Here is a 26,793-nt window from a genome sequence, read left to right on the forward strand (position 1 = left end):
CATTTAATGGGATTCCAATATGGGATGGGATCCAGTTTAAAGTTATGTTGAGTCCTTTGCCTTTAGCGACTGCTCCAAGATACAAAATGGTGGTAATTATTTCCACATTATCTTTCCACTGTTTTTGTCCTAGTATTTGAAGCGCAGCTTTTGAGTCTGTGTGTATGATTGCATTTTGAGTGTTTTGTGCAATCACATATGCGAATGCCTGTTGTATGGCAAACAGCTCAGTTTGGGTTGATGATACTAGTCCTCCCAGTCTCCAATATGCCTGTACGCTGGTCGTGCAAAGAGCAGCGCCAGCACTCTCATATTCTGTGTCCACCGATCCGTCTGTGAAGATGTGGGTGGCTCCTGCTACTGCTATGCTATACATTTGCTCTTCTATTATGCGCCTTAGGATTGTCGGATCATAGGCAGCCTTTTTCATTGGGAGACTTTCTATTACTATTTTGAAAGTAGGCTCTTCCCACGGCGCGGAAGGAGTGTAATTTGGGTGTGGATGATCACCCTCTCTATCATGAATCATGCTTTTTAAATGTAGTCTGTTTAGGACTTTTCCTGCTCTTGCAACCCAAGAGTTTCCATTGTTTTGGCCTAGTCCAACCACCAAGGCCTGCGGTACTGGGATTGGATCAGAAGAAATAATTATCTTACTGATAATTGTAGCTGTCCTTTGTGATATTCTTTCTTGTAGAGAGGGCAAACCCGTCTCCAGTCTAAGAGTTTCAAGCCTGGTCAAGAACAAGAATTTGTCAAAGCGATTCAAAGTGCAGCCAACCACTCAATCCCTGAATGAGGCAGTTGATGAGGTAGCCAAGAGAGTCTCGGAAAAAAACTCTTGTCGATGTTGTATGTCAGATAAATTTGAAACAAATAAAGACAAGAATCAAGATGATCCAAGAGGGTGAAGAAAAAGTTAAGAGAATGGCAATGGTGGACAGCAGTAACACACTTAAGAATTATGCAATAATAAATACAAATTCGTCCTTCACTTATGGTAGAAGAAAGTCAACTTGGAGGGACTCAATTTACACGAGATTAAGAGAAGGAAACAAATATATCTGGCAATACGGTGTTGATGTCAGTGAAACCAGATAAAGAGTGTAAATTATGTAGTATGCCGCACGCCCACACCTTAGAACTTTATGTGTTAGAGTGTCAACTTATTGATAACTATAGAAATAATAAGTAGTGTACCACATCAAATTGTTTGGATGTGTGATAATGGTAAGATAGACAGTATACTTAGGAGCTACAATCATTTTGCTCCATGAGGTAACACTTAAATGCTGTGTTTACTATATTAATCTGCAATCTCACATGTGATTTGTGGATTTTGTACTCACTGGATTTGTGCGCCCTTTGACTTGTTGTTGTTGTTTTAGATTCAGCTACTCGGAACAAGTACCAAGTAGCACGAGCTACGGTGAGCCCGTAATTTACCTGGCACAGGAGCGGGGCAAGTAGCAAGGGCTAAGGTGAGCCCGTAGTGGACTTTACCCTTTGAGGGACGTTAAGGTAGAAATAGCCTAAGCTATTCTATCCCCTTGAGAGGTATTTTATGGTCTCAGTAAACGTACTTGTACTTGAACTTTGAGACTGGTGAGAGGAGAGTTGTATTGTATAAATTACTTGAAGTGGACGAAGATGGCAACACCAACAATGGATACCAACTTAGCGCAGGAGAAGCCTCGTCACCCTTGCCAAGTCCTGAATGTTGAACCTAACTGATGCAACTACTCACTCTTCACTTACAGTCTTAAGACTTGCCGTGCTCAATGTGCTCATGAAACTAGTCTCAACATGTGACTGGTCGGCTCATCATGGCTCAGTGGGTAGGGCGTGTATCTGGTGGGTCCAGAGAAGCATGCTCTATCCCATCACACTATCTTACTGAACAAATCCACAAGGGCCGTGACGAGGATTCGAATCTGCGTTCGGGAGCATCCCAGACACTGCCTTAATCGACTGAACTACGACAGGGTAAAAGGGTTGAAACCGAAGTTCTACTGAACTTACTGGATTCCGTAGCCTCTCCGAGGCACAAACCAGGCTTTTACACAACCCCCCCCCCCCTGCACCCGAGCTATGTCAATAGGCCGTTCTCCCTCTTCGCCCTTACATCATCACACACAGAGATCACACTAACGTGATGCATCACGTTAGTGATGATTCCCTGTCGTAGCTCAGTCGATTAAGGCAGTGTCTGGGATGCTCCCGGACGCAGGTTCGAATCCTCGTCACGGCCCTTGTGGATTTGTTCATTTGATGCATCACGTTAGTGTGATCTCTGTGTGTGTGTGTCACTATCTTACTATTGTGGGCATCATCGTAGCACAGTTGGCTTCGTTATCGAATAACAATCGGTGATCCCGGACGGGACAGAAATGGCTGACCACCTTTTCTTTCCTCTTATGCGGCTGATTACCTAACAGTAAATAGATACCCAGGAAAGAGTCGACTGCTGTGGGGTTGTATCCTTGGGGGAGTGGGGGGGGAGGTAGCAGTTTCACCTCGACGGGGACCGCCATAGAAGAAAAGACTATATGTACAAATCCACAAGGACCGTGATGAGGGTTCGAACCTATGCACGGGATGTTTCTTGTCGTGGCACAGCTGGGAACATCCCATGCGTAGGTTCGAACCCTCATCACGGCCCTTGTGGATGTATCCATATGATCTATCACGCCATTGATTTCTGTGTGTAAGAGTATATACGTATATAAACACAGGCTTCCTGTCCCCAACAAAACCAATCATTACTATGGTACTCTGGAGAGATATAAGAATTTTGCACCAAGACTGTAATCTTTTGTTGAATGTCTCTTGCAAATTGTCTATACAGTATACCCAAGTCATAAAAGTATTTGTGTGTACGTCTGATAACATACTACTTGTGTACAGGAGGAAATGTATATGTTTATCTCTCAGAATGTTCGGTAATATGTTTATTGTTTATGATGTGTGTCAATATATGTATGAACACGTTGTACTGAACGGGGTGAGGATAGCTTGAGCTACCTCATCCCTTTGTGTGTATTTTACCTTAAATAACTTATTTAAATTTCAATTTAAATTCAATTACTATGGTAACCTGACCCACCGCGAGACGCAAGTCTTAACCTGCTGCTAAGAGCCTCGGGTAAGTAATCTTAACTGAGGAAGCCTAAAGTGTTCAATTGTTGTTGTTGTTTTAGATCCAGCTACTTAGAACACAAAGTTGCAAGTAGCACGGGCTATGGTGAACCCGTAGTGGACTTACCTGGCTCAGGAGCGGCAAGTAGCACGGGCTATGGTGAACCCGTAGTGGACTTACCTGGCTCAGGAGCGGCAAGTAGCACGGTCTATGGTGAACCCGTAGTGGACTTACCTGGATCAGGAGCGGCAAGTAGCACGGGCTATGGTGAACCCGTAGTGGACTTACCTGGCTCAGGAGCGGCAAGTAGCACGGGCTATGGTGAGCCCGTAGTGGACTTACCTGGCACAGGAGCGGTAGTAGCGCGGGCTATGGTGAACCCATAGTGGACTTACCTGGCACAGGAGCGGTAGTAGCGCGGGCTATGGTGAGCCCGTAGTGGACTTACCTGGCACAGGAGCGGTAGTAGCGCGGGCTATGGTGAGCCCGTAGTGGACTTACCTGGCACAGGAGCGGTAGTAGCACGGGCTATGGTGAGCCCGTAGTGGACTTACCTGGCACAGGAGCGGTAGTAGCGCGGGCTATGGTGAACCCATAGTGGACTTACCTGGCACAGGAGCGGTAGTAGCGCGGGCTATGGTGAACCCATAGTGGACTTACCTGGCACAGGAGCGGTAGTAGCACGGGCTATGGTGAACCCATAGTGGACTTACCTGGCACAGGAGCGGTAGTAGCACGGGCTATGGTGAACCCATAGTGGACTTACCTGGCACAGGAGCGGTAGTAGCACGGGCTATGGTGAACCCATAGTGGACTTACCTGGCACAGGAGCGGTAGTAGCACGGGCTATGGTGAACCCATAGTGGACTTACCTGGCACAGGAGCGGTAGTAGCACGGGCTATGGTGAACCCATAGTGGACTTACCTGGCACAGGAGCGGTAGTAGTACGGGCTATGGTGAGCCCGTAGTGGACTTAACTGGCACAGGAGCGGAGAGTAGCACGGGATATGGTGAGCCCGTAGTGGACTTACCTGGCACAGGAGCGGCAAGTAGCACGGGCTATGGTAAGCCCGTATAGCTTAACTGGCACAGGAGCGGGGCGGTGTGAGTGATCAATTCAATTTCTTTCTTTATTATGCACCCCATAAACATCCCGTGGGCGGTGGTCAAAAGGGTTACAGAGGCACATAATGTGTTCAAGAACTGAACCCCAGAATTCATTTAGCTAAGTAAGTAACAATCTTGTGAAGCTAGCTACACACCTGTTAATGTTGTGTAGCTATACACATGTACACACACACACACACACACACACACACATATATATATATGTGTGTGTGTGTGTGTGTGTGTGTGTGTACATGTGTATAGCTACACAGCTCATCATGCATGTACATGTGTGTACATGTGTATAGCTACATCAGCTCATCATATATATATATATATATATATATATATATATATATATATATATATATATATATATATATATATATATATATATATATGTCGTACCTAGTAGCCAGAACGCACTTCTCAGCCTACTATGCAAGGCTCGATTTGCCTAATAAGCCAAGTTTTCCTGAATTAATATATTTTCTCTAATTTTTTTCTTATGAAATGATAAAGCTACCCATTTCATTATGTATGAGGTCAATTTTTTTATTGGAATTAAAATTAACATAGATATATGACCTAACCTAACCAACCCTACCTAACCTAACCTAACCTATCTTCATAGGTTAGGTTAGGTTAGGTAGCCGAAAAAGTTAGGTTAGGTTAGGTTAGGTAGGTTAGGTAGTCGAAAAACAATTAATTCATGAAAACTTGGCTTATTAGGCAAATCGGCCCTTGCATAGTAGGCTGAGAAGTGCGTTCTGGCTACTAGGTACGACATATATATATATATATATATATATATATATATATATATATATATATATATATATATATATATATATATATATATATATATATAACTGAAAACTCACACCCCAGAAGTGACTCGAACCCATACTCCCAGAAGCAACGCAACTGGTATGTACAAGACGCCTTAATCCACTTGACCATCACGACCGGACATAATGAGGTGATAGCCGAGGCTATTTGAACCACCCCACCGCCGGCACTCGGATACCAGTTGCTTCTGGGAGTATGGGTTCGAGTCACTTCTATATATATATATATATATATATATATATATATATATATATATATATATATTATTAAATATGACCGAAAAAGTAAGATTAATAATTCTAACACGAATTTTCTCAATCTTTCGTACATTACGCTTCACTGTTGGAGGTAAATAAAAAATCACTTCTCCAAAATTCATTTTTATTTCTAGTCTGACGCGACACGGGCGCGTTTCGTAAAACTTATTACATTTTCAATGACTTCACAAATACACAACTGATTAGAACTTACGTATCTCTGATTTTATATCTACATTTGAGTGAGGTGGGAGGGGTGATGTGGCATTAACACAAGACAGAACAAGAGGGGATATTAATAGGGTATTAAAAGTATCAACACAAGACAGAACAGAAACAATGGGTATTGAATAGAAGTGTTTGTAGAAAGCCTATTGGTCCATATTTCTTGATGCTTCTATATTGGAGCGGAGTCTTGAGGTGGGTAGAATATAGTTGTGCAATAATTGGCTGTTGATTGCTGGTGTTGACTTCTTGATGTGTAGTGCCTCGCAAACGTCAAGCCGCCTGCTATCGCTGTATCTATCGATGATTTCTGTGTTGTTTACTAGGATTTCTCTGGCGATGGTTTGGTTATGGGAAGAGATTATATGTTCCTTAATGGAGCCCTGTTGCTTATGCATCGTTAAACGCCTAGAAAGAGATGTTGTTGTCTTGCCTATATACTGGGTTTTTTGGAGCTTACAGTCCCCAAGTGGGCATTTGAAGGCATAGACGACGTTAGTCTCTTTTAAAGCGTTCTGTTTTGTGTCTGGAGAAATTCTCTTGAGTAGGCTGGCCGTTTTTCTGGTTTTATAGTAAATCGTCAGTTGTATCCTCTGATTTTTGTCTGTAGGGATAACGTTTCTATTAACAATATCTTTCAGGACCCTTTCCTCCGTTTTATGAGCTGTGGAAAAGAAGTTCCTGTAAAATAGTCTAATAGGGGGTATAGGTGTTGTGTTAGTTGTCTCTTCAGAGGTTGCATGGCTTTTCACTTTCCTTCTTATGATGTCTTCGATGAAACCATTGGAGAAGCCGTTATTGACTAGGACCTGCCTTACCCTACAGAGTTCTTCGTCGACTTGCTTCCATTCTGAGCTGTGGCTGAGAGCACGGTCGACGTATGCGTTAACAACACTCCTCTTGTACCTGTCAGGGCAGTCGCTGTTGGCATTTAGGCACATTCCTATGTTTGTTTCCTTAGTGTAGACTGCAGTGTGGAAACCTCCGCCCTTTTCCATGACTGTTACATCTAGAAAAGGCAGCTTCCCATCCTTTTCCGTCTCGTAAGTGAAACGCAGCACGGAACTCTGCTCAAATGCCTCCTTCAGCTCCTGCAGATGACTGACATCAAGTACCTGTGTAAAAATGTCGTCAACATACCTGCAGTATATGGCCGGTTTCAAGTTCATGTCGACTAAGACTTTTTGCTCGATGGTACCCATGTAGAAGTTTGCAAACAGGACACCTAGGGGAGAACCCATGGCGACCCCATCTACTTGCTTATACATGTGCCCATCCGGGCTCAAGAAGGGTGCCTCTTTAGTACAAGCTTGGAGTAGTTTCCTCAGAATACTTTCTGGCATGTCAAGAGGAGTACAGGCTGGATCACGATACACTCTGTCGGCTATCATTCCGATTGTCTCGTCCACAGGTACGTTGGTAAACAGCGATTCTACGTCCAACGAGGCTCTTATCCCTGTGGCCCGTGTGCCCCGCAGTAAGTCCACAAATTCCTTTGGAGACTTCAGGCTGAAGGCGCAAGGAACATAAGGAGTCAGCAGGCCGTTGAGTCGCTTCGCCAGTCTGTACGTGGGTGTGGGTATCTGGCTAATGATTGGCCGAAGTGGGTTTCCAGGCTTGTGCGTCTTGACATTTCCATACGCATATCCAGGTTTTATATTCCCCAATGATCTTTGGCAGGTGGAGTCCGGATTTCTTGGCGTTCACAGTTTCGATCAGTTTGTTGACCTTTGCTTTTAATTCGGCTGTAGTGTCCTTCGTTACCCTTTGGAATTTAGTTTGGTCAGAGAGTATGATGTTCATTTTCGCCAGATATTCGTCTTTTTTAAGAATGACATATTGGCGACTTGTCACCTCTCCTGACAACTATCTCCTTGTTCTCACGAAGGCTTTTAGCTGCCGCTTTAAGCTCGGGGGACAGTATGGTGCTTCTGTAGTTGCCTCGATTCTTTCCTCCTTCTGCAATAAGTTCTGCTTGTAAGGTATCTTTGGTAGTGACCTTCTTTTGTGTCTCGAGGTCGAATATGTCGTCCAACAGAATTTCCAACTCTACTTTCCGGGCCATTTCACTCGGTCTGGACATAACATGACAGTTTATGCCCAGATTTAGGAGAGTGACTTGGTCCTCAGTGAGGTTAATTCCTGCAAGGTTCAGGAAGCCATCTCTTGGTCGTGGAATTGCCATAGGTCCTCCATATAATGTTGTTAGTTTCTTGATAATCCTTGTTTCAGTGCTGAGGTGATGTTGGTCTGTGAGGATGTCGAGGTGTTGTTCAATGCGGGTACGGATACTATGGTCGATGTTGCTATTTCTCCACTCGTTTGTAGCATGAAGTAGTTGCGTTTTGTTGTCTTTGATTTCATTCTCTGCCTTGTATATCTGATCACGAATCAGATCCTGGCGATATTTTATCGTGAAGGCTTCATTCCTTGCTGCTGGGTCGTGCACTTTAATATTAGTATATTTTGGTAGCAGTCTTTCCTGTAGACATATATTATTAAATATGACCGAAAAAGTAAGATTAATAATTCTAACACGAATTTTCTCAATCTTTCGTACATTACGCTTCACTGTTGGAGATAAATAAAAAATCACTTCTCCAAAATTCATTTTTATTTCTAGTCTAAGAAATTAGACTAGAAATTTTTATTTTTGTTGTCTTTGTTATCTCAAAGACAACAAAACGCAACTACTTCATGCTACAAACGAGTGGAGAAATAGCAACATCGACCATAGTATCCGTACCCGCATTGAACAACACCTCGACATCCTCACAGACCAACATCACCTCAGCACTGAAACAAGGATTATCAAGAAACTAACAACATTATATGGAGGACCTATGGCAATTCCACGACCAAGAGATGGCTTCCTGAACCTTGCAGGAATTAACCTCACTGAGGACCAAGTCACTCTCCTAAATCTGGGCATAAACTGTCATGTTATGTCCAGACCGAGTGAAATGGCCCGGAAAGTAGAGTTGGAAATTCTGTTGGACGACATATTCGACCTCGAGACACAAAAGAAGGTCACTACCAAAGATACCTTACAAGCAGAACTTATTGCAGAAGGAGGAAAGAATCGAGGCAACTACAGAAGCACCATACTGTCCCCCGAGCTTAAAGCGGCAGCTAAAAGCCTTCGTGAGAACAAGGAGATAGTTGTCAGGAGAGGTGACAAGTCGCCAATATATGTCATTCTTAAAAAAGACGAATATCTGGCGAAAATGAACATCATACTCTCTGACCAAACTAAGTTCCAAAGGGTAACGAAGGACACTACAGCCGAATTAAAAGCAAAGGTCAACAAACTGATCGAAACTGTGAACGCCAAGAAATCCGGACTCCACCTGCCAAAGATCATTGGGGAATATAAACCTGGATATGCGTATGGAAATGTCAAGACGCACAAGCCTGGAAACCCACTTCGGCCAATCATTAGCCAGATACCCACACCCACGTACAGACTGGCGAAGCGACTCAACGGCCTGCTGACTCCTTATGTTCCTTGCGCCTTCAGCCTGAAGTCTCCAAAGGAATTTGTGGACTTACTGCGGGGCACACGGGCCACAGGGATAAGAGCCTCGTTGGACGTAGAATCGCTGTTTACCAACGTACCTGTGGACGAGACAATCGGAATGATAGCCGACAGAGTGTATCGTGATCCAGCCTGTACTCCTCTTGACATGCCAGAAAGTATTCTGAGGAAACTACTCCAAGCTTGTACTAAAGAGGCACCCTTCTTGAGCCAGGATGGGCACATGTATAAGCAAGTAGATGGGGTCGCCATGGGTTCTCCCCTAGGTGTCCTGTTTGCAAACTTCTACATGGGTACCATCGAGCAAAAAGTCTTAGTCGACATGAACTTGAAACCGGCCATATACTGCAGGTATGTTGACGACATTTTTACACAGGTACCTGATGTCAGACATCTGCAGGAGCTGAAGGAGGCATTTGAGCAGAGTTCCGTGCTGCGTTTCACTTACGAGACGGAAAAGGATGGGAAGCTGCCTTTTCTAGATGTAACAGTCATGGAAAAGGGCGGAGGTTTCCACACTGCAGTCTACACTAAGGAAACAAACATAGGAATGTGCCTAAATGCCAACAGCGACTGCCCTGACAGGTACAAGAGGAGTGTTGTTAACGCATACGTCGACCGTGCTCTCAGCCACAGCTCAGAATGGAAGCAAGTCGACGAAGAACTCTGTAGGGTAAGGCAGGTCCTAGTCAATAACGGCTTCTCCAATGGTTTCATCGAAGACATCATAAGAAGGAAAGTGAAAAGCCATGCAACCTCTGAAGAGACAACTAACACAACACCTATACCCCCTATTAGACTATTTTACAGGAACTTCTTTTCCACAGCTCATAAAACGGAGGAAAGGGTCCTGAAAGATATTGTTAATAGAAACGTTATCCCTACAGACAAAAATCAGAGGATACAACTGACGATTTACTATAAAACCAGAAAAACGGCCAGCCTACTCATGAGAAACTCTCCAGACACAAAACAGAACGCTTTAAAAGAGACTAACATCGTCTATGCCTTCAAATGCCCACTTGGGGACTGTAAGCTTCAAAAAACCCAGTATATAGGCAAGACAACAATATCTCTTTCTAGGCGTTTAACGATGCATAAGCAACAGGGCTCCATTAAGGAACATATAATCTCTTCCCATAACCAAACCATCGCCAGAGAAATCCTAGTAAACAACACAGAAAACATCGATAGATACAGCGATAGCAGGCGGCTTGACGTTTGCGAGGCACTACACATCAAGAAGTCAACACCAGCAATCAACAGCCAATTATTGCACAACTATATTCTACCCACCTCAAGACTCCGCTCCAATATAGAAGCATCAAGAAATATGGACCAATAGGCTTTCTACAAACACTTCTATTCAATACCCATTGTTTCTGTTCTGTCTTGTGTTGATACTTTTAATACCCTATTAATATCCCCTCTTGTTCTGTCTTGTGTTAATGCCACATCACCCCTCCCACCTCACTCAAATGTAGATATAAAATCAGAGATACGTAAGTTCTAATCAGTTGTGTATTTGTGAAGTCATTGAAAATGTAATAAGTTTTACGAAACGCGCCCGTGTCGCGTCAGACTAGAAATAAAAATGAATTTTGGAGAAGTGATTTTTTATTTACCTCCAACAGTGAAGCGTAATGTACGAAAGATTGAGAAAATTCGTGTTAGAATTATTAATCTTACTTTTTCGGTCATATTTAATAATATATGTCTACAGGAAAGACTGCTACCAAAATATACTAATATATATATATATATATATATATATATATATATATATATATATATATATATATTATATATATATATATATATATATTTATATATATATATATATATATATATATATATATATATATATATATATATATATATATATATATATATATGTGTGTGTGTGTATATACATATATATATATATATATATATATATATATATATATATATATATATATATATATATATATATATATATATATATGTGTGTGTATATACATATATATATATATATATATATATATATATATATATATATATATATATATATATATATATATATATATATATATATATATATATATATATATATATATATATATATATATATATATATGTCGTACCTAGTAGCCAGAACTCACTTCTCAGCCTACTATTCAAGGCCCGATTTGCCTAATAAGCCAAGTTTTCCTGAATTAATATATTTACTATAGTTTTTTTCTTATGAAATGATAAAGCAACCCTTTTCTCTATGTATGAGGTCAATTTTTTTTTATTGGAGTTAAAATTAACGTAGATATATGACCGAACCTAACCAACCCTACCTAACCTAACCTAACCTATATTTATAGGTAAGGTTAGGTTAGGTAGCCAAAAAAAGCTAGGTTAGGTTAGGTTAGGTAGGTTAGGTAGACGAAAAAACATTAATTCATGAAAACTTGGCTTATTAGGCAAATCGGGCCTTGAATAGTAGGCTGAGAAGTGAGTTCTGGCTACTAGGTACGACATATATATATATATATATATATATATATATATATATATATATATATATATATATGTCGTACCTAGTAGCCAGAACTCACTTCTCAGCCTACTATTCAAGGCCCGATTTGCCTAATAAGCCAAGTTTTCCTGAATTAATATATTTACTATAATTTTTTTCTTATGAAATGATAAAGCAACCCTTTTCTCTATGTATGAGGTAAATTTTTTTTTATTGGAGTTAAAATTAACGTAGATATATGACCGAACTTAACCAACCCTACCTAACCTAACCTAACCTATATTTATAGGTAAGGTTAGGTTAGGTAGCCAAAAAAAGCTAGGTTAGGTTAGGTTAGGTAGGATAGGTAGACGAAAAAACATTAATTCATGAAAACTTGGCTTATTAGGCAAATCGGGCCTTGAATAGTAGGCTGAGAAGTGCGTTCTGGCTATTAGGTACGACATATATATATATATATATATATATATATGTCGTACCTAGTAGCCAGAACTCACTTCTCAGCCTACTATTCATGGCCCGATTTGCCTAATAAGCCAAGTTTTCCTGAATTAATATATTTACTATAATTTTTTTCTTATGAAATGATAAAGCAACCCTTTTCTCTATGTATGAGGTCAATTTTTTTTTATTGGAGTTAAAATTAACGTAGATATATGACCGAACCTAACCAACCCTACCTAACCTAACCTAACCTATATTTATAGGTAAGGTTAGGTTAGGTAGCCAAAAAAAGCTAGGTTAGGTTAGGTTAGGTAGGTTAGGTAGACGAAAAAACATTAATTCATGAAAACTTGGCTTATTAGGCAAATCGGGCCTTGAATAGTAGGCTGAGAAGTGCGTTCTGGCTATTAGGTACGACATATATATATATATATATATATATATATATATATATATATATATATATATATATATATATATATATATATATATATATATATATATATGTCGTACCTAGTAGCCAGAACTCACTTCTCAGCCTACTATTCAAGGCCCGATTTGCCTAATAAGCCAAGTTTTCCTGAATTAATATATTTACTATAATTTTTTTCTTATGAAATGATAAAGCAACCCTTTTCTCTATGTATGAGGTAAAAAAAATTTATTGGAGTTAAAATTAACGTAGATATATGACCGAACCTAACCAGCCCTACCTAACCTAACCTAACCTATATTTATAGGTAAGGTTAGGTTAGGTAGCCAAAAAAAGCTAGGTTAGGTTAGGTTAGGTAGGTTAGGTAGACGAAAAAACATTAATTCATGAAAACTTGGCTTATTAGGCAAATCGGGCCTTGAATAGTAGGCTGAGAAGTGCGTTCTGGCTATTAGGTACGACATATATATATATATGTCGTACCTAATAGCCAGAACGCACTTCTATGCCTACTATGCAAGGCCCGATTTGCCTAATAAGCCAAGTTTTCATGAATTAATTGTTTTTCGACTACCTAACCTACCTAACCTAACCTAACCTAACTTTTTCGGCTACCTAACCTAACCTAACCTATAAAGATAGGTTAGGTTAGGTTAGGTAGGGTTGGTTAGGTTCGGTCATATATCTACATTATTTTTAACTCCAATAAAAAAAAATTGACCTCATACATAATGAAATGGGTAGCTTTATCATTTCATAAGAAAAAAATTAGAGAAAATATATTAATTGATGAAAACTTGGCTTATTAGGCAAATCAGGCCTTGCATAGTAGGCTGAGAAGTGCGTTCTGGCTACTAGGTACGACATATATATATATATATATATATATATATATATATATATATATATATATATATATATATATATATATATATATATATATATATATATATATATATATATATATATATGTCGTACCTAGTAGCCAGAACGCACTTCTCAGCCTACTATGCAAGGGCCGATTTGCCTAATAAGCCAAGTTTTCATGAATTAATTTTTTTTCGACTACCTAACCTACCTAACCTAACCTAACCCAACTTTTTCGGGTACCTAACCTAACCTAACCTACAAAGATAAGTTAGGTTAGGTTAGGTAGGGTTGGTTAGGTTCGGTCATATATCTACGTTAATTTTAACTCCAATAAAAAAAAAGACCTCATACATAATAAAATGGGTAGCTTTATCATTTCATAAGAAAAAAATTAGAGAAAATATATTAAATCAGGAAAACTTGGCTTATTAGGCAAATCGGGCAAGCAACAGCTGCAGTGTTGCTGCAGCAACAGCTGCAGCAACAGTAGCTGCAGCAACAGCTGCAGCAACAGTAGCTGCAGCAACAGCTGCAGCTACTGTTGCTGCAGCTGCTGTTGTTGCAGCTCCTGTTGCTGCAGCTGGTGTTGTTGCAGCTGCTGTTGTTGCAGCTGCTGTTGTTTGAGAAGTCCAGGCTAAATTAATTAACCTTAGGCTGTTACAGTATGAAACAATCAATTTTATACTAATAGTCGGTAAGGTAACTGCAGCAACAGTAGCTGCAGCTGTTGCTGCAGCTACTGTTGCTGCAGCTACTGTTGTTGCAGCTGCTGTTGTTGCTGCTACTGTTGTTGCAGCTACTGTTGCTGCAGCTGCCTTGTTGTAGCTGCTGTTGCTGCAGCTGCTGTTGTTGCAGCTGCTGTTGTTGCAGCTGCTGTTGTTGCAGCTGCTGTTGTTGCAGCTACTGTTGTTGCAGCTACTGTTGTTGCAGCTGCTGTTGTTGCAGCTGCTGTTGCTGCAGCTGCTGCTGTTGCAGCTACTGTTGTTGCTGTTGCTGCAGCTGCTGTTGATGTTGCTGCAGCTGCTGCTGTTGCAGCTACTGTTGTTGCTGCTGCTGTTGCTGCAGCTGCTGTTGTTGCAGCTGCTGTTGATGTTGCTGCAGCTGCTGTTGTTGCAGCTACTGTTGTTGCAGCTGCTGTTGTTGCAGCTGCTGTTGCTGCAGCTGCTGTTGCTCCAGCTACTGTTGTTGCAGCTGCTGTTGTTGCTGCTACTGTTGTTGCAGCTACTGTTGTTGCAGCTGCTGTTGCTGCAGCTGCTGTTGTTGCAGCTACTGTTGCTGCAGCTGCTGTTGTTGCAGCTGCTGTTGGTGTTGCTGCAGCTGCTGTTGTTGCAGCTACTGTTGTTGCAGCTGCTGTTGTTGCAGCTACTGTTGTTGCAGCTGCTGTTGTTGCAGCTACTGTTGTTGCAGCTGCTGTAGTTGCAGCTACTGTTGTTGCAGCTGCTGTTGCTGTTGTTGCAGCTACTGTTGTTGTTGCAGCTACTGTTGTTGTTGCAGCAGCTGTTGTTGCAGCTACTGTTGTTGCAGCTATCGTTGTTGCAGCTACTGTTGTTGCAGCTGCTGTTGTTGCAGCTGATGTTGCTGTTGTTGCAGCTGCTGTTGCTGTTGTTGCAGCTGCTGTTGCTGCAGCTACTGTTGTTGAAGCTGCTGTTGTTGCAGCTGCTGTTGTTGCAGCAGCTGTTGTTGCAGCAGCTGTTGTTGCAGCTACTGTTGTTGCAGCTATTGTTGTTGCAGCTACTGTTGTTGCAGCTGCTGTTGTTGCAGCTGCTGTTGCTGTTGTTGCAGCTGCTGTTGCTGTTGTTGCAGCTGCTGTTGCTGCAGCTACTGTTGTTGAAGCTGCTGTTGTTGCAGCTGCTGTTGTTGCAGCTGCTGTTGTTGAAGCTGCTGTTGTTGCAGCTGCTGTTGTTGCAGCTACTGTTGTTGCAGCTGCTGTTGTTGCAGCTGCTGTTGTTGCAGCTACTGTTGTTGCAGCTGCTGTTGCTGTTGTTGCAGCTACTGTTGTTGCAGCTGCTGTTGTTGCAGCTACTGTTGTTGCAGCTGCTGTTGCTGTTGCTGCAGCTGCTGTTGTTGCAGCTGCTGTTGTTGCAGCTACTGTTGTTGCAGCTGCTGTTGCTGTTGCTGCAAATCTGTTGTTGCAGCTGCTGTTGTTGCAGCTACTGTTGTTGAAGCTGCTGTTGTTGCAGCTGCTGTTGTTGCAGCTACTGTTGTTGCAGCTGTTGTTGCACCTACTGTTGTTGCAGCTACTGTTGTTGCAGCTACTGTTGTTGCAGCTTCTGTTGTTGCAGCTACTGTTGTTGCAGCTGCTGTTGCTGTTGCTGCAGCTGCTGTTGCTGTTGCTGCAGCTGCTGTTGTTGCAGCTGCTGTTGTTGCAGCTACTGTTGTTGCAACTACTGTTGTTGCAGCTGCTGTTGCTGTTGCAGCTACTGTTGTTGCAGCTACTGTTGTTGCAGCTACTGTTGTTGCAGCTGCTGTAGTTGCAGCTACTGTTGTTGCAGCTGCTGTTGCTGTTGTTGCAGCTACTGTTGTTGCAGCTACTGTTGGTACAGCTGCTGTTGTTGCAGCTGCTGTTGTTGCAGCTGCTGTTGCTGTTGTTGCAGCTACTGTTGTTGTTGCAGCTACTGCAACAACTACTGTTGTTGCAGCTGCTGTTGTTGCAGCTGCTGTTGTTGTAGCTGCTGTTGCTGTTGTTGCAGCTACTGTTGTTGCAGCTGCTGTCGTTGAAGCTGCTGTTGTTGCAGCTGCTGTTGTTGCAGCTACTGTTGTTGCAGCTACTGTTCTTGCAGCTACTGTTGTTGCAGCTACTGTTGTTGCAGCTACTGTTGTTGCAGCTGCTGTTGTTGCAGCTGCTGTTGTTGTAGCTGCTGTTGCTGCAGCTACTGTTGTTGAAGCTGCTGTTGCTGTTGTAGCAGCTACTGTTGTTGAAGCTGCTGTTGTTGCAGCTGCTGTTGTTGCAGCTGCTGTTGTTGCAGCTGCTCTTGTTGTAGCTGCTGTTGCTGTTGTTGCAGCTACTGTTGTTGCAGCTGCTGTTGTTGCAGCTACTGTTGCTGCAGCTGCTGTGATTGCCCCTGGTGTTCTGAGAAGGGCTGCCAGAGCACTCAGGTTAGCGTGGACTGCTTGGTCATTTGGACGAAGTTCGTGCTGGCGGGATAATTATCCCGCTGGTGGACCCCGAGTTTTAAGTCACTCCCCATCACTCCCCCCCCACACCAGGACACACCAGGAGACCATAACATACCCTCACCCCACACCAGGAGACCATAACATACCCTCACCCCATACCAGGAGACCATAACATACCCTCACCCCATACCAGGAGACCATAACATACCCTCACCACACACCAGGAGACCTTAACATACCCTCACCACACACCAGGAGACCTTAACATACCCTCACCACACCAGGAGACCTTAACATACCCTCACCACACCAGGAGACCATAACATACCCTCACCACACACCAGGAGACCATAACATGCCCTCACCACACCAGGAGACCATAACATACCCTCACCACACACCAAGAGGAGACCATAACATGCCCTCACCACACCAGGAGACCTTAACATACCCTCACCACACACCAGGAGACCATAACATGCCCTCACCACACCAGGAGACCATAACATACCCTCACCACACACCAAGAGGAGACCATAACATGCCCTCACCACACCAGGAGACCATAACATACCCTCACCACACACCAGGAGACCATAACATGCCCTCACCACACCAGGAGACCATAACATACCCTCACCACACACCAAGAGGAGACCATAACATGCCCTCACCACACACCAGGAGACCTTAACATACCCTCACCACACCAGGAGACCATAACATGCCCTCACCACACACCAAGAGGAGACCATAACATGCCCTCACCACACCAGGAGACCATAACATACCCTCACCACACCAGGAGACCATAACATGCCCTCACCACACACCAAGAGGAGACCTTAACATACCCTCACCACACCAGGAGACCATAACATACCCTCACCACACCAGGAGACCATAACATGCCCTCACCACACCAGGAGACCATAACATGCCCTCGCCACACACCAAGAGGAGACCATAACATGCCCTCACCACACACCAGGAGACCATAACATACCCTCACCACACCAGGAGACCATAACATACCCTCACCACACCAGGAGACCATAACATGCCCTCGCCACACACCAAGAGGAGACCATAACATGCCCTCACCACACCAGGAGACCATAACATACCCTCACCACACCAGGAGACCTTAACATACCCTCACCACACCAGGAGACCTTAACATACCCTCACCACACCAGGAGACCATAACATACCCTCACCACACCAGGAGACCATAACATGCCCTCACCACACACCAGGAGACCATAACATACCCTCACCACACCAGGAGACCATAACATGCCCTCACCACACACCAGGAGACCATAACATACCCTCACCACACCAGGAGACCATAACATACCCTCACCACACATCAGGAGACCTTAACACACCCTCACCACACACCAGGAGACCTTAACATACCCTCACCACACCAGGAGACCTTAACATACCCTCACCACACACCAGGAGACCTTAACATACCCTCACCACACCAGGAGACCTTAACATACCCTCACCACACCAGGAGACCATAACATACCCTCACCACACACCAGGAGACCATAACATACCCTCACCACACCAGGAGACCATAACATGCCCTCACCACACACCAGGAGACCATAACATACCCTCACCACACCAGGAGACCATAACATACCCTCACCACACACCAGGAGACCTTAACATACCCTCACCACACACCAGGAGACCTTAACATACCCTCACCACACCAGAAGACCATAACATACCCTCACCACACCAGGAGACCTTAACATACCCTCACCACACACCAGGAGACCATAACATACCCTCACCACACACCAGGAGACCATAACATACCCTCACCACACACCAGGAGACCATAACATACCCTCACCACACACCAGGAGACCATAACATACCCTCACCACACACCAGGAGACCATAACATACCCTCACCACACACCAGGAGACCATAACATGCCCTCACCACACACCAGGAGACCATAACATACCCTCACCACACACCAGGAGACCATAACATGCCCTCATTACACACCAGGAGACCATAACATGCCCTCACCACACACCAGGAGACTATAACATGCCCTCACCACACACCAGGAGACCATAACATGCCCTCACCACACACCAGGAGACTAAAACATGCCCTCACCACATACCAGGAGACCATAACATACCCTCACCACACACCAGGAGACCATAACATGCCCTCACCACACACCAGGAGACCATAACATGCCCTCACCACACACCAGGAGACTAAAACATGCCCTCACCACACACCAGGTGACCATAACATGCCCTCACCACACACCAGGAGACTATAACATGCCCTCACCACACACCAGGAGACCATAACATGCCCTCACCACACACCAGGAGACTAAAACATGCCCTCACCACACACCAGGAGACCATAACATACCCTCACCACACACCTCGAGACCATAACATACCCTCACCACACCAGGAGACCATAACATACCCTCACCACACACCAGGAGACCTTAACATACCCTCACCACACACCAGGAGACCTTAACATACCCTCACCACACCAGGAGACCATAACATACCCTCACCACACACCAGGAGACCATAACATGCCCTCACCACAGACCAGGAGACTATAACATGCCCTCACCACACACCAGGAGACCATAACATGCCCTCACCACACACCAGGAGACCATATCATACCCTCACCACACACCAGGAGACCATAACATACCCTCACCACACCAGGAGACCATAACATACCCTCACCACACCAGGAGACCATAACATACCCTCACCACACCAGGAGACCTTAACATACCCTCACCACACACCAGGAGACCATAACATACCCTCACCTCACACCAGGAGACCATAACATACCCTCACCACACACCAGGAGACCATAACATACCCTCACCACACACCAGGAGACCATAACATACCCTCACCACACACCAGGAGACCTTAACATACCCTCACCACACACCAGGAGACCTTAACATACCCTCACCACACCAGGAGACCTTAACATACCCTCACCACACCAGGAGACCATAACATACCCTCACCACACCAGGAGACCTTAACATACCCTCACCACACCAGGAGACCTTAACATACCCTCACCACACCAGGAGACCATAACATACCCTCACCACACCAGGAGACCTTAACATACCTTCACCACACCAGGAGACCTTAACATACCCTCACCACACACCAGGAGACCTTAACATACCCTCACCACACCAGGAGACCATAACATACCCTCACCACACACCAGGAGACCATAACATACCCTCACCACACCAGGAGACCATAACATACCCTCACCACACCAGGAGACCATAACATGCCCTCACCACACCAGGAGACCATAACATGCCCTCGCCACACACCAAGAGGAGACCATAACATGCCCTCACCACACACCAGGAGACCATAACATACCCTCACCACACCAGGAGACCATAACATACCCTCACCACACCAGGAGACCATAACATGCCCTCGCCACACACCAAGAGGAGACCATAACATGCCCTCACCACACCAGGAGACCATAACATACCCTCACCACACCAGGAGACCTTAACATACCCTCACCACACCAGGAGACCTTAACATACCCTCACCACACCAGGAGACCATAACATACCCTCACCACACCAGGAGACCATAACATGCCCTCACCACACACCAGGAGACCATAACAAACCCTCACCACACCAGGAGACCATAACATGCCCTCACCACACACCAGGAGACCATAACATACCCTCACCACACCAGGAGACCATAACATACCCTCACCACACATCAGGAGACCTTAACACACCCTCACCACACACCAGGAGACCTTAACATACCCTCACCACACCAGGAGACCTTAACATACCCTCACCACACACCAGGAGACCTTAACATACCCTCACCACACCAGGAGACCTTAACATACCCTCACCACACCAGGAGACCATAACATACCCTCACCACACACCAGGAGACCATAACATACCCTCACCACACCAGGAGACCATAACATGCCCTCACCACACACCAGGAGACCATAACATACCCTCACCACACCAGGAGACCATAACATACCCTCACCACACACCAGGAGACCTTAACATACCCTCACCACACACCAGGAGACCTTAACATACCCTCACCACACCAGGAGACCATAACATACCCTCACCACACCAGGAGACCTTAACATACCCTCACCACACACCAGGAGACCATAACATACCCTCACCACACACCAGGAGACCATAACATACCCTCACCACACACCAGGAGACCATAACATACCCTCACCACACACCAGGAGACCATAACATACCCTCACCACACACCAGGAGACCATAACATACCCTCACCACACACCAGGAGACCATAACATGCCCTCACCACACACCAGGAGACCATAACATACCCTCACCACACACCAGGAGACCATAACATGCCCTCATTACACACCAGGAGACCATAACATGCCCTCACCACACACCAGGAGACTATAACATGCCCTCACCACACACCAGGAGACCATAACATGCCCTCACCACACACCAGGAGACTAAAACATGCCCTCACCACATACCAGGAGACCATAACATACCCTCACCACACACCAGGAGACCATAACATGCCCTCACCACACACCAGGAGACCATAACATGCCCTCACCACACACCAGGAGACTAAAACATGCCCTCACCACACACCAGGTGACCATAACATGCCCTCACCACACACCAGGAGACTATAACATGCCCTCACCACACACCAGGAGACCATAACATGCCCTCACCACACACCAGGAGACTAAAACATGCCCTCACCACACACCAGGAGACCATAACATACCCTCACCACACACCTCGAGACCATAACATACCCTCACCACACCAGGAGACCATAACATACCCTCACCACACACCAGGAGACCTTAACATACCCTCACCACACACCAGGAGACCTTAACATACCCTCACCACACCAGGAGACCATAACATACCCTCACCACACACCAGGAGACCATAACATGCCCTCACCACAGACCAGGAGACTATAACATGCCCTCACCACACACCAGGAGACCATAACATGCCCTCACCACACACCAGGAGACCATAACATACCCTCACCACACACCAGGAGACCATAACATACCCTCACCACACCAGGAGACCATAACATACCCTCACCACACCAGGAGACCATAACATACCCTCACCACACCAGGAGACCTTAACATACCCTCACCACACACCAGGAGACCATAACATACCCTCACCTCACACCAGGAGACCATAACATACCCTCACCACACACCAGGAGACCATAACATACCCTCACCACACACCAGGAGACCATAACATACCCTCACCACACACCAGGAGACCTTAACATACCCTCACCACACACCAGGAGACCTTAACATACCCTCACCACACCAGGAGACCTTAACATACCCTCACCACACCAGGAGACCTTAACATACCCTCACCACACCAGGAGACCTTAACATACCCTCACCACACCAGGAGACCTTAACATACCCTCACCACACCAGGAGACCATAACATACCCTCACCACACCAGGAGACCTTAACATACCTTCACCACACCAGGAGACCTTAACATACCCTCACCACACACCAGGAGACCTTAACATACCCTCACCACACCAGGAGACCATAACATACCCTCACCACACACCAGGAGACCATAACATACCCTCACCACACACCAGGAGACCTTAACATACCCTCACCACACCAGGAGACCATAACATGCCCTCACCACACCAGGAGACCTTAACATACCCTCACCACACACCAGGAGACCATAACATGCCTCCTCAGCTCAAGATGACTCTTACAGAAAAAGGACAGTGTAATTGCTCTACTTGGTTGCTCAGACCTCTAAAAGGATTGTAGATTTGGGAAGAGTTTGTTCCCCAGACTCTGAAAGTATAATCAAGTGTGCTCCGACGGCCGCAGTGGAGGAGGAGGAGGAAGAGGAGGAGCTGGAGCAGAAGGAGGAGGAGGAGGAAGAGGAGTATTACTTACCTAACAGTACTTATCTAACAGTGTCTGTAGGAGAGTGAAGTCTAACACTCTATGCCCTGTTCAGTAGCCTTGTTGTACCTGTTGTGTTACATGTGACCCATTCTGATGGTTAAATTCTTGGTCGAATTTTGCCCTGAAGTTGTTGATGGAGGTGGCTTCCACATCTTCTTCTTCCAATGGAATTTTTAATAGACTTTCAATCTATTCGACTTGTTGACTTCCCGTACAGGTTAAAGTCCGTTCATTCATTTCCGTTTTGAGCTTCCACTTGTGTCCTCTTTTCATACTTTCTCTCAGTTTGACGAGGCTATATTTATCTCACTTGTGTATTCCCCTTAGTATCTTGTATGTTGTGATCATACTCCTTCTTGTTATATTTAGGGTAGAAGGAAAACATTCATGTAGACAACATGTTGATTGTAAACACGAGCCACACTCACCAGTATAGACGCTATGAACAACATACCAGAAATATAAGGTACTTAAAATAAAAGAGCATCTAATCCTAATAGTTTTATCCTAACCTAGATAATACTTTTTTTTTTTTTTTTTTTTTTTTTTGAGATATATACAAGAGTTGTTACATTCTTGTACAGCCACTAGTACGCGTAGCGTTTCGGGCAAGTCCTTAATCCTATGGTCCCTGGAATACGATCCCCTGCCGCGAAGAATCGTTTTTTCATCCAAGTACACATTTTACTGTTGCGTTAAACAGAGGCTACAGTTAAGGAATTGCGCCCAGTAAATCCTCCCCGGCCAGGATACGAACCCATGACATAGCGCTCGCGGAACGCCAGGCGAGTGTCTTACCACTACACCACGGAGACTGTGAGACTTAATCCTACAACACACTTTCAATCCTAACGTTCCTCCCTTTTGAAATAATATCTACCTCCTGAAAGTTGAGTCTATCAGGCGGTGGTATGACGCCTCAGTCTATCAGCCGGTGGTATGACGCCTCAGTCTATCAGGCGGTGGTATGACGCCTCAGTCTATCAGGCGGTGGTATGACGCCTCAGTCTATCAGGCAGTGGTATGACGCCTCAGTCTATCAGGCGGTGGTATGACGCCTCAGTCTATCAGGCGGTGGTATGACGCCTCAGTCTATCAGGCGGTGGTATGACGCCTCAGTCTATCAGGCGGTGGTATGACCCTTCCTGATGTTCTTAGGACCTGCTACTAGCGTCACAATATCTACCATATGTGTGGTAGTGGACCTCATATCTACCATGTGTGTGATAGTGGACCCTATATCTACCATGTGTGTGGTAGTGGACCCTATATCTACCATATGTGTGATAGCAGACCCCATATCTACCATGTGTGTGGTAGTGGACCTCATATCTACCATGTTTGTGGTAGTAGACCCCATATCTACCATGTGTGTGGTAGTGGACCCTATATCTACCATGTTTGTGGTAGTAGACCCCATATCTACCATGTGTGTGGCAGTGGACCCCATATCTACCATGTGTGTGGCAGTGGACCCCATATCTACCATGTGTCCTTAAGTGGACTCCATATCTACCACGTGTGCAACAGTGGACCCCCTTATCTACCACGTGTGCTGCAGTGGACCCCATATCTACCACGTGTGCTGCAGTGGACCCCATATCTACCACGTGTGCTGCAGTGGACCCCATATCTACCACGTGTGCTGCAGTGGACCCCATATCTACCACGTGTGCTGCAGTGGACCCCATATCTACCACGTGTGCTGCAGTGGACCCCATGTCTACCACGTGTGCTGCAGTGGACTCCATATCTACCACGTGTGCTGCAGTGGACTCCATATCTACCACGTGTGCTGCAGTGGACTCCATATCTACCACGTGTGCTGCAGTGGACCCCATATCTACCACGTGTGCTGCAGTGGACTCCATATCTACCACGTGTGCTGCAGTGGACTCCATATCTACCACGTGTGCTGCAGTGGACCCCATATCTACCACGTGTGCTGCAGTGGACCCCATATCTACCACGTGTGCTGCAGTGGACCCCATATCTACCACGTGTGCTGCAGTGAACCCCATATCTACCACGTGTGCTGCAGTGGACCCCATATCTACCACGTGTGCTGCAGTGGACCCCATATCTACCACGTGTGCTGCAGTGGACCCCATATCTACCACGTGTGCTGCAGTGGACCCCATATCTACCACGTGTGCTGCAGTGGACCCCATATCTACCACGTGTGCTGCAGTGGACCCCATATCTACCACGTGTGCTGCAGTGGACCCCATATCTACCACGTGTGCTGCAGTGGACCCCATATCTACCACGTGTGCTGCAGTGGACCCCATATCTACCACGTGTGCTGCAGTGGACTCCATATCTACCACGTGTGCTGCAGTGGACTCCATATCTACCACGTGTGCTGCAGTGGACCCCATATCTACCACGTGTGCTGCAGTGGACCCCATATCTACCACGTGTGCTGCAGTGGACCCCATATCTACCACGTGTGCTGCAGTGGACTCCATATCTACCACGTGTGCTGCAGTGGACTCCATATCTACCACGTGTGCTGCAGTGGACTCCATATCTACCACGTGTGCTGCAGTGGACTCCATATCTACCACGTGTGCTGCAGTGGACTCCATATCTACCACGTGTGCTGCAGTGGACCCGATATCTACCACGTGTGCTGCAGTGGACCCCATATCTACCACGTGTGCTGCAGTGGACCCCATATCTACCACGTGTGCTGCAGTGGACCCCATATCTACCATTTGACAGGAAAAAACATGTTTTTGTTTTTAAACAGCGCCATCTGTTGGATGTAAGAGCTACTGACGTTATAATCTCAAAAAGTTCTTCACCGATTGCTTTAAAATTTTGACACAACGTTGCACTCGAATAGGCACGTTTTTTCATATACATTCCATATACATTTCATATATATATATATATATATATATATATATATATATATATATATATATATATATATATATATATATATATATATATATATATATATATATATATATATATATATATATATATATATATATATGAATACATTTCATATACAATATATTTCATATATAGATGCCACCCCTGTGACAGGTAAAAACATGCGTTTTTGAAAAACAGCGCCATCTGTTGCACATAATAACAACATGCACGCTATACTAAATATGTCACGAATTCCATTTCAATGTTTCTGATTGCATTGATAAATTTTATTTTCATAGATTTCGATATATTTTATTTTTTACTGAATTATTTTGTGTGACATTGTGTTGGAATTGAGCTGTGTTGTTTACCATACCATTCATTTCGTAAGTATAAGCATAGATGCCACACCTGTGACAGGTAAAACTACGCTTTTCTTGAAGAACAACGCCATCTGCTGCATATAAAAGCAACACACATGCTATACTAAGTATGTTATAATTCCATTTCAGTGTTTCTTATTGCACTGATAAATTGAATTTTCATAGATTTTGATTTATTTTCATTTTGATTTAATTATTTTGTGTAAATTGTGTTGGAATTGAGCTGTGTTGTTTACCATGCTGTTCATTTCGTGAGTATAGTTTATTTTTTTATTTTGTTTCAAATTTTCATTTCATTTTTTAACTGGTTTTCTTATATATCAGTGATGGGAACATCAGATCCCTTGATGTTCCCAATTTTTTTATGGGAACATCAGACCATTTGGGAAGGCATCGGATGAGGGAGTGGGGAATGGTGGGGAGGACGAGGGGACGGAAGTGAGAGATGGTGCGGAGGACGAGGGGACAAGTTGAGGGGGTAATGGTGGGGAAGGACGAGGGGACAGATGAGTTTGGGATGGTGGGGACAAGGGGATGGGAGAATGGAGAATGGTGGGGAGGACTGGGGGAGAGGGAAGGTTGTTGTGGCTCAGCAATGCACACTGCGTTGCTGAGCCACAGCAACGCGTGGCCGGGTACTGCTAGTCTATATATATAAAAATGGAAATGTTCGTTTGTTCAAAATCGCTAATCTCCGAAAGTTCTTCATCGATTGCTTTGAAATTTTCACATAATGTTCCATTCGCATCCGCGCGGGGTTTTATATACATAATATATTGATGTCACGTCTGTGATGGGAAAAACATGTTTTTTTGAAAAACTGTGTTTTCATGCATTTTTCATGTGAGGGTAAATCTTCGAAACCTCTTTACCGATTGCTTTGAAATTTTGACACAATGTTGCATTCGAATATACGAGTGTT

The 26,793-nt window shown here is 44.6% G+C and overlaps 2 protein-coding genes across 2 annotated transcripts; one reads left to right on the forward strand and one right to left on the reverse strand.

Annotated features, from left to right (window-relative positions):
* Nucleotides 1–894: 894 nt before the first annotated feature.
* On the forward strand, nt 895–22,625 carry LOC138351571 (calphotin-like). Its single transcript, XM_069303364.1, has 5 exons — nt 895–946; nt 14,738–15,273; nt 15,476–15,500; nt 15,556–16,503; nt 22,480–22,625. Exons 1-5 carry the CDS (start codon nt 895–897, stop codon nt 22,623–22,625), a joined length of 1,707 nt encoding a protein of 568 aa, XP_069159465.1.
* A 22-nt stretch (nt 22,626–22,647) lies between these two features.
* Nucleotides 22,648–25,310, reverse strand: LOC138351572 (mucin-22-like). Its single transcript, XM_069303365.1, has 2 exons — nt 24,116–25,310; nt 22,648–22,757 (listed from the first exon to the last, which is right to left on the reverse strand). The coding sequence occupies exons 1-2, from the start codon at nt 25,308–25,310 to the stop codon at nt 22,648–22,650; spliced, it is 1,305 nt and encodes a 434-aa protein (XP_069159466.1).
* Nucleotides 25,311–26,793: the final 1,483 nt, after the last annotated feature.

Source organism: Procambarus clarkii, chromosome 50 (genome assembly GCF_040958095.1).
Source record: "Procambarus clarkii isolate CNS0578487 chromosome 50, FALCON_Pclarkii_2.0, whole genome shotgun sequence".
Classification (NCBI taxonomy): domain Eukaryota; kingdom Metazoa; phylum Arthropoda; class Malacostraca; order Decapoda; family Cambaridae; genus Procambarus; species Procambarus clarkii.

Excerpts from the sequence above, each read along its gene's own strand:
- LOC138351572 (XM_069303365.1), bottom strand. The coding sequence starts at position 25,310 with ATGGGGTCCACTGCAGCACACGTGGTAGATATGGGGTCCACTGCAGCA. Across the intron at positions 22,758-24,115 it reads GGTCCACTGTTGCACACGTG|AAGAAGATGTGGAAGCCACC; the intron begins GTAGATATGGAG and ends TTCCATTGGAAG.
- LOC138351571 (XM_069303364.1), top strand. The coding sequence starts at position 895 with ATGATCCAAGAGGGTGAAGAAAAAGTTAAGAGAATGGCAATGGTGGAC. Across the intron at positions 947-14,737 it reads AATGGCAATGGTGGACAGCA|CTACTGTTGTTGCAGCTGCT; the intron begins GTAACACACTTA and ends CTGTTGTTGCAG. Across the intron at positions 15,501-15,555 it reads GTTGCTGTTGCTGCAAATCT|CTGCTGTTGTTGCAGCTACT; the intron begins GTTGTTGCAGCT and ends CTGTTGTTGCAG.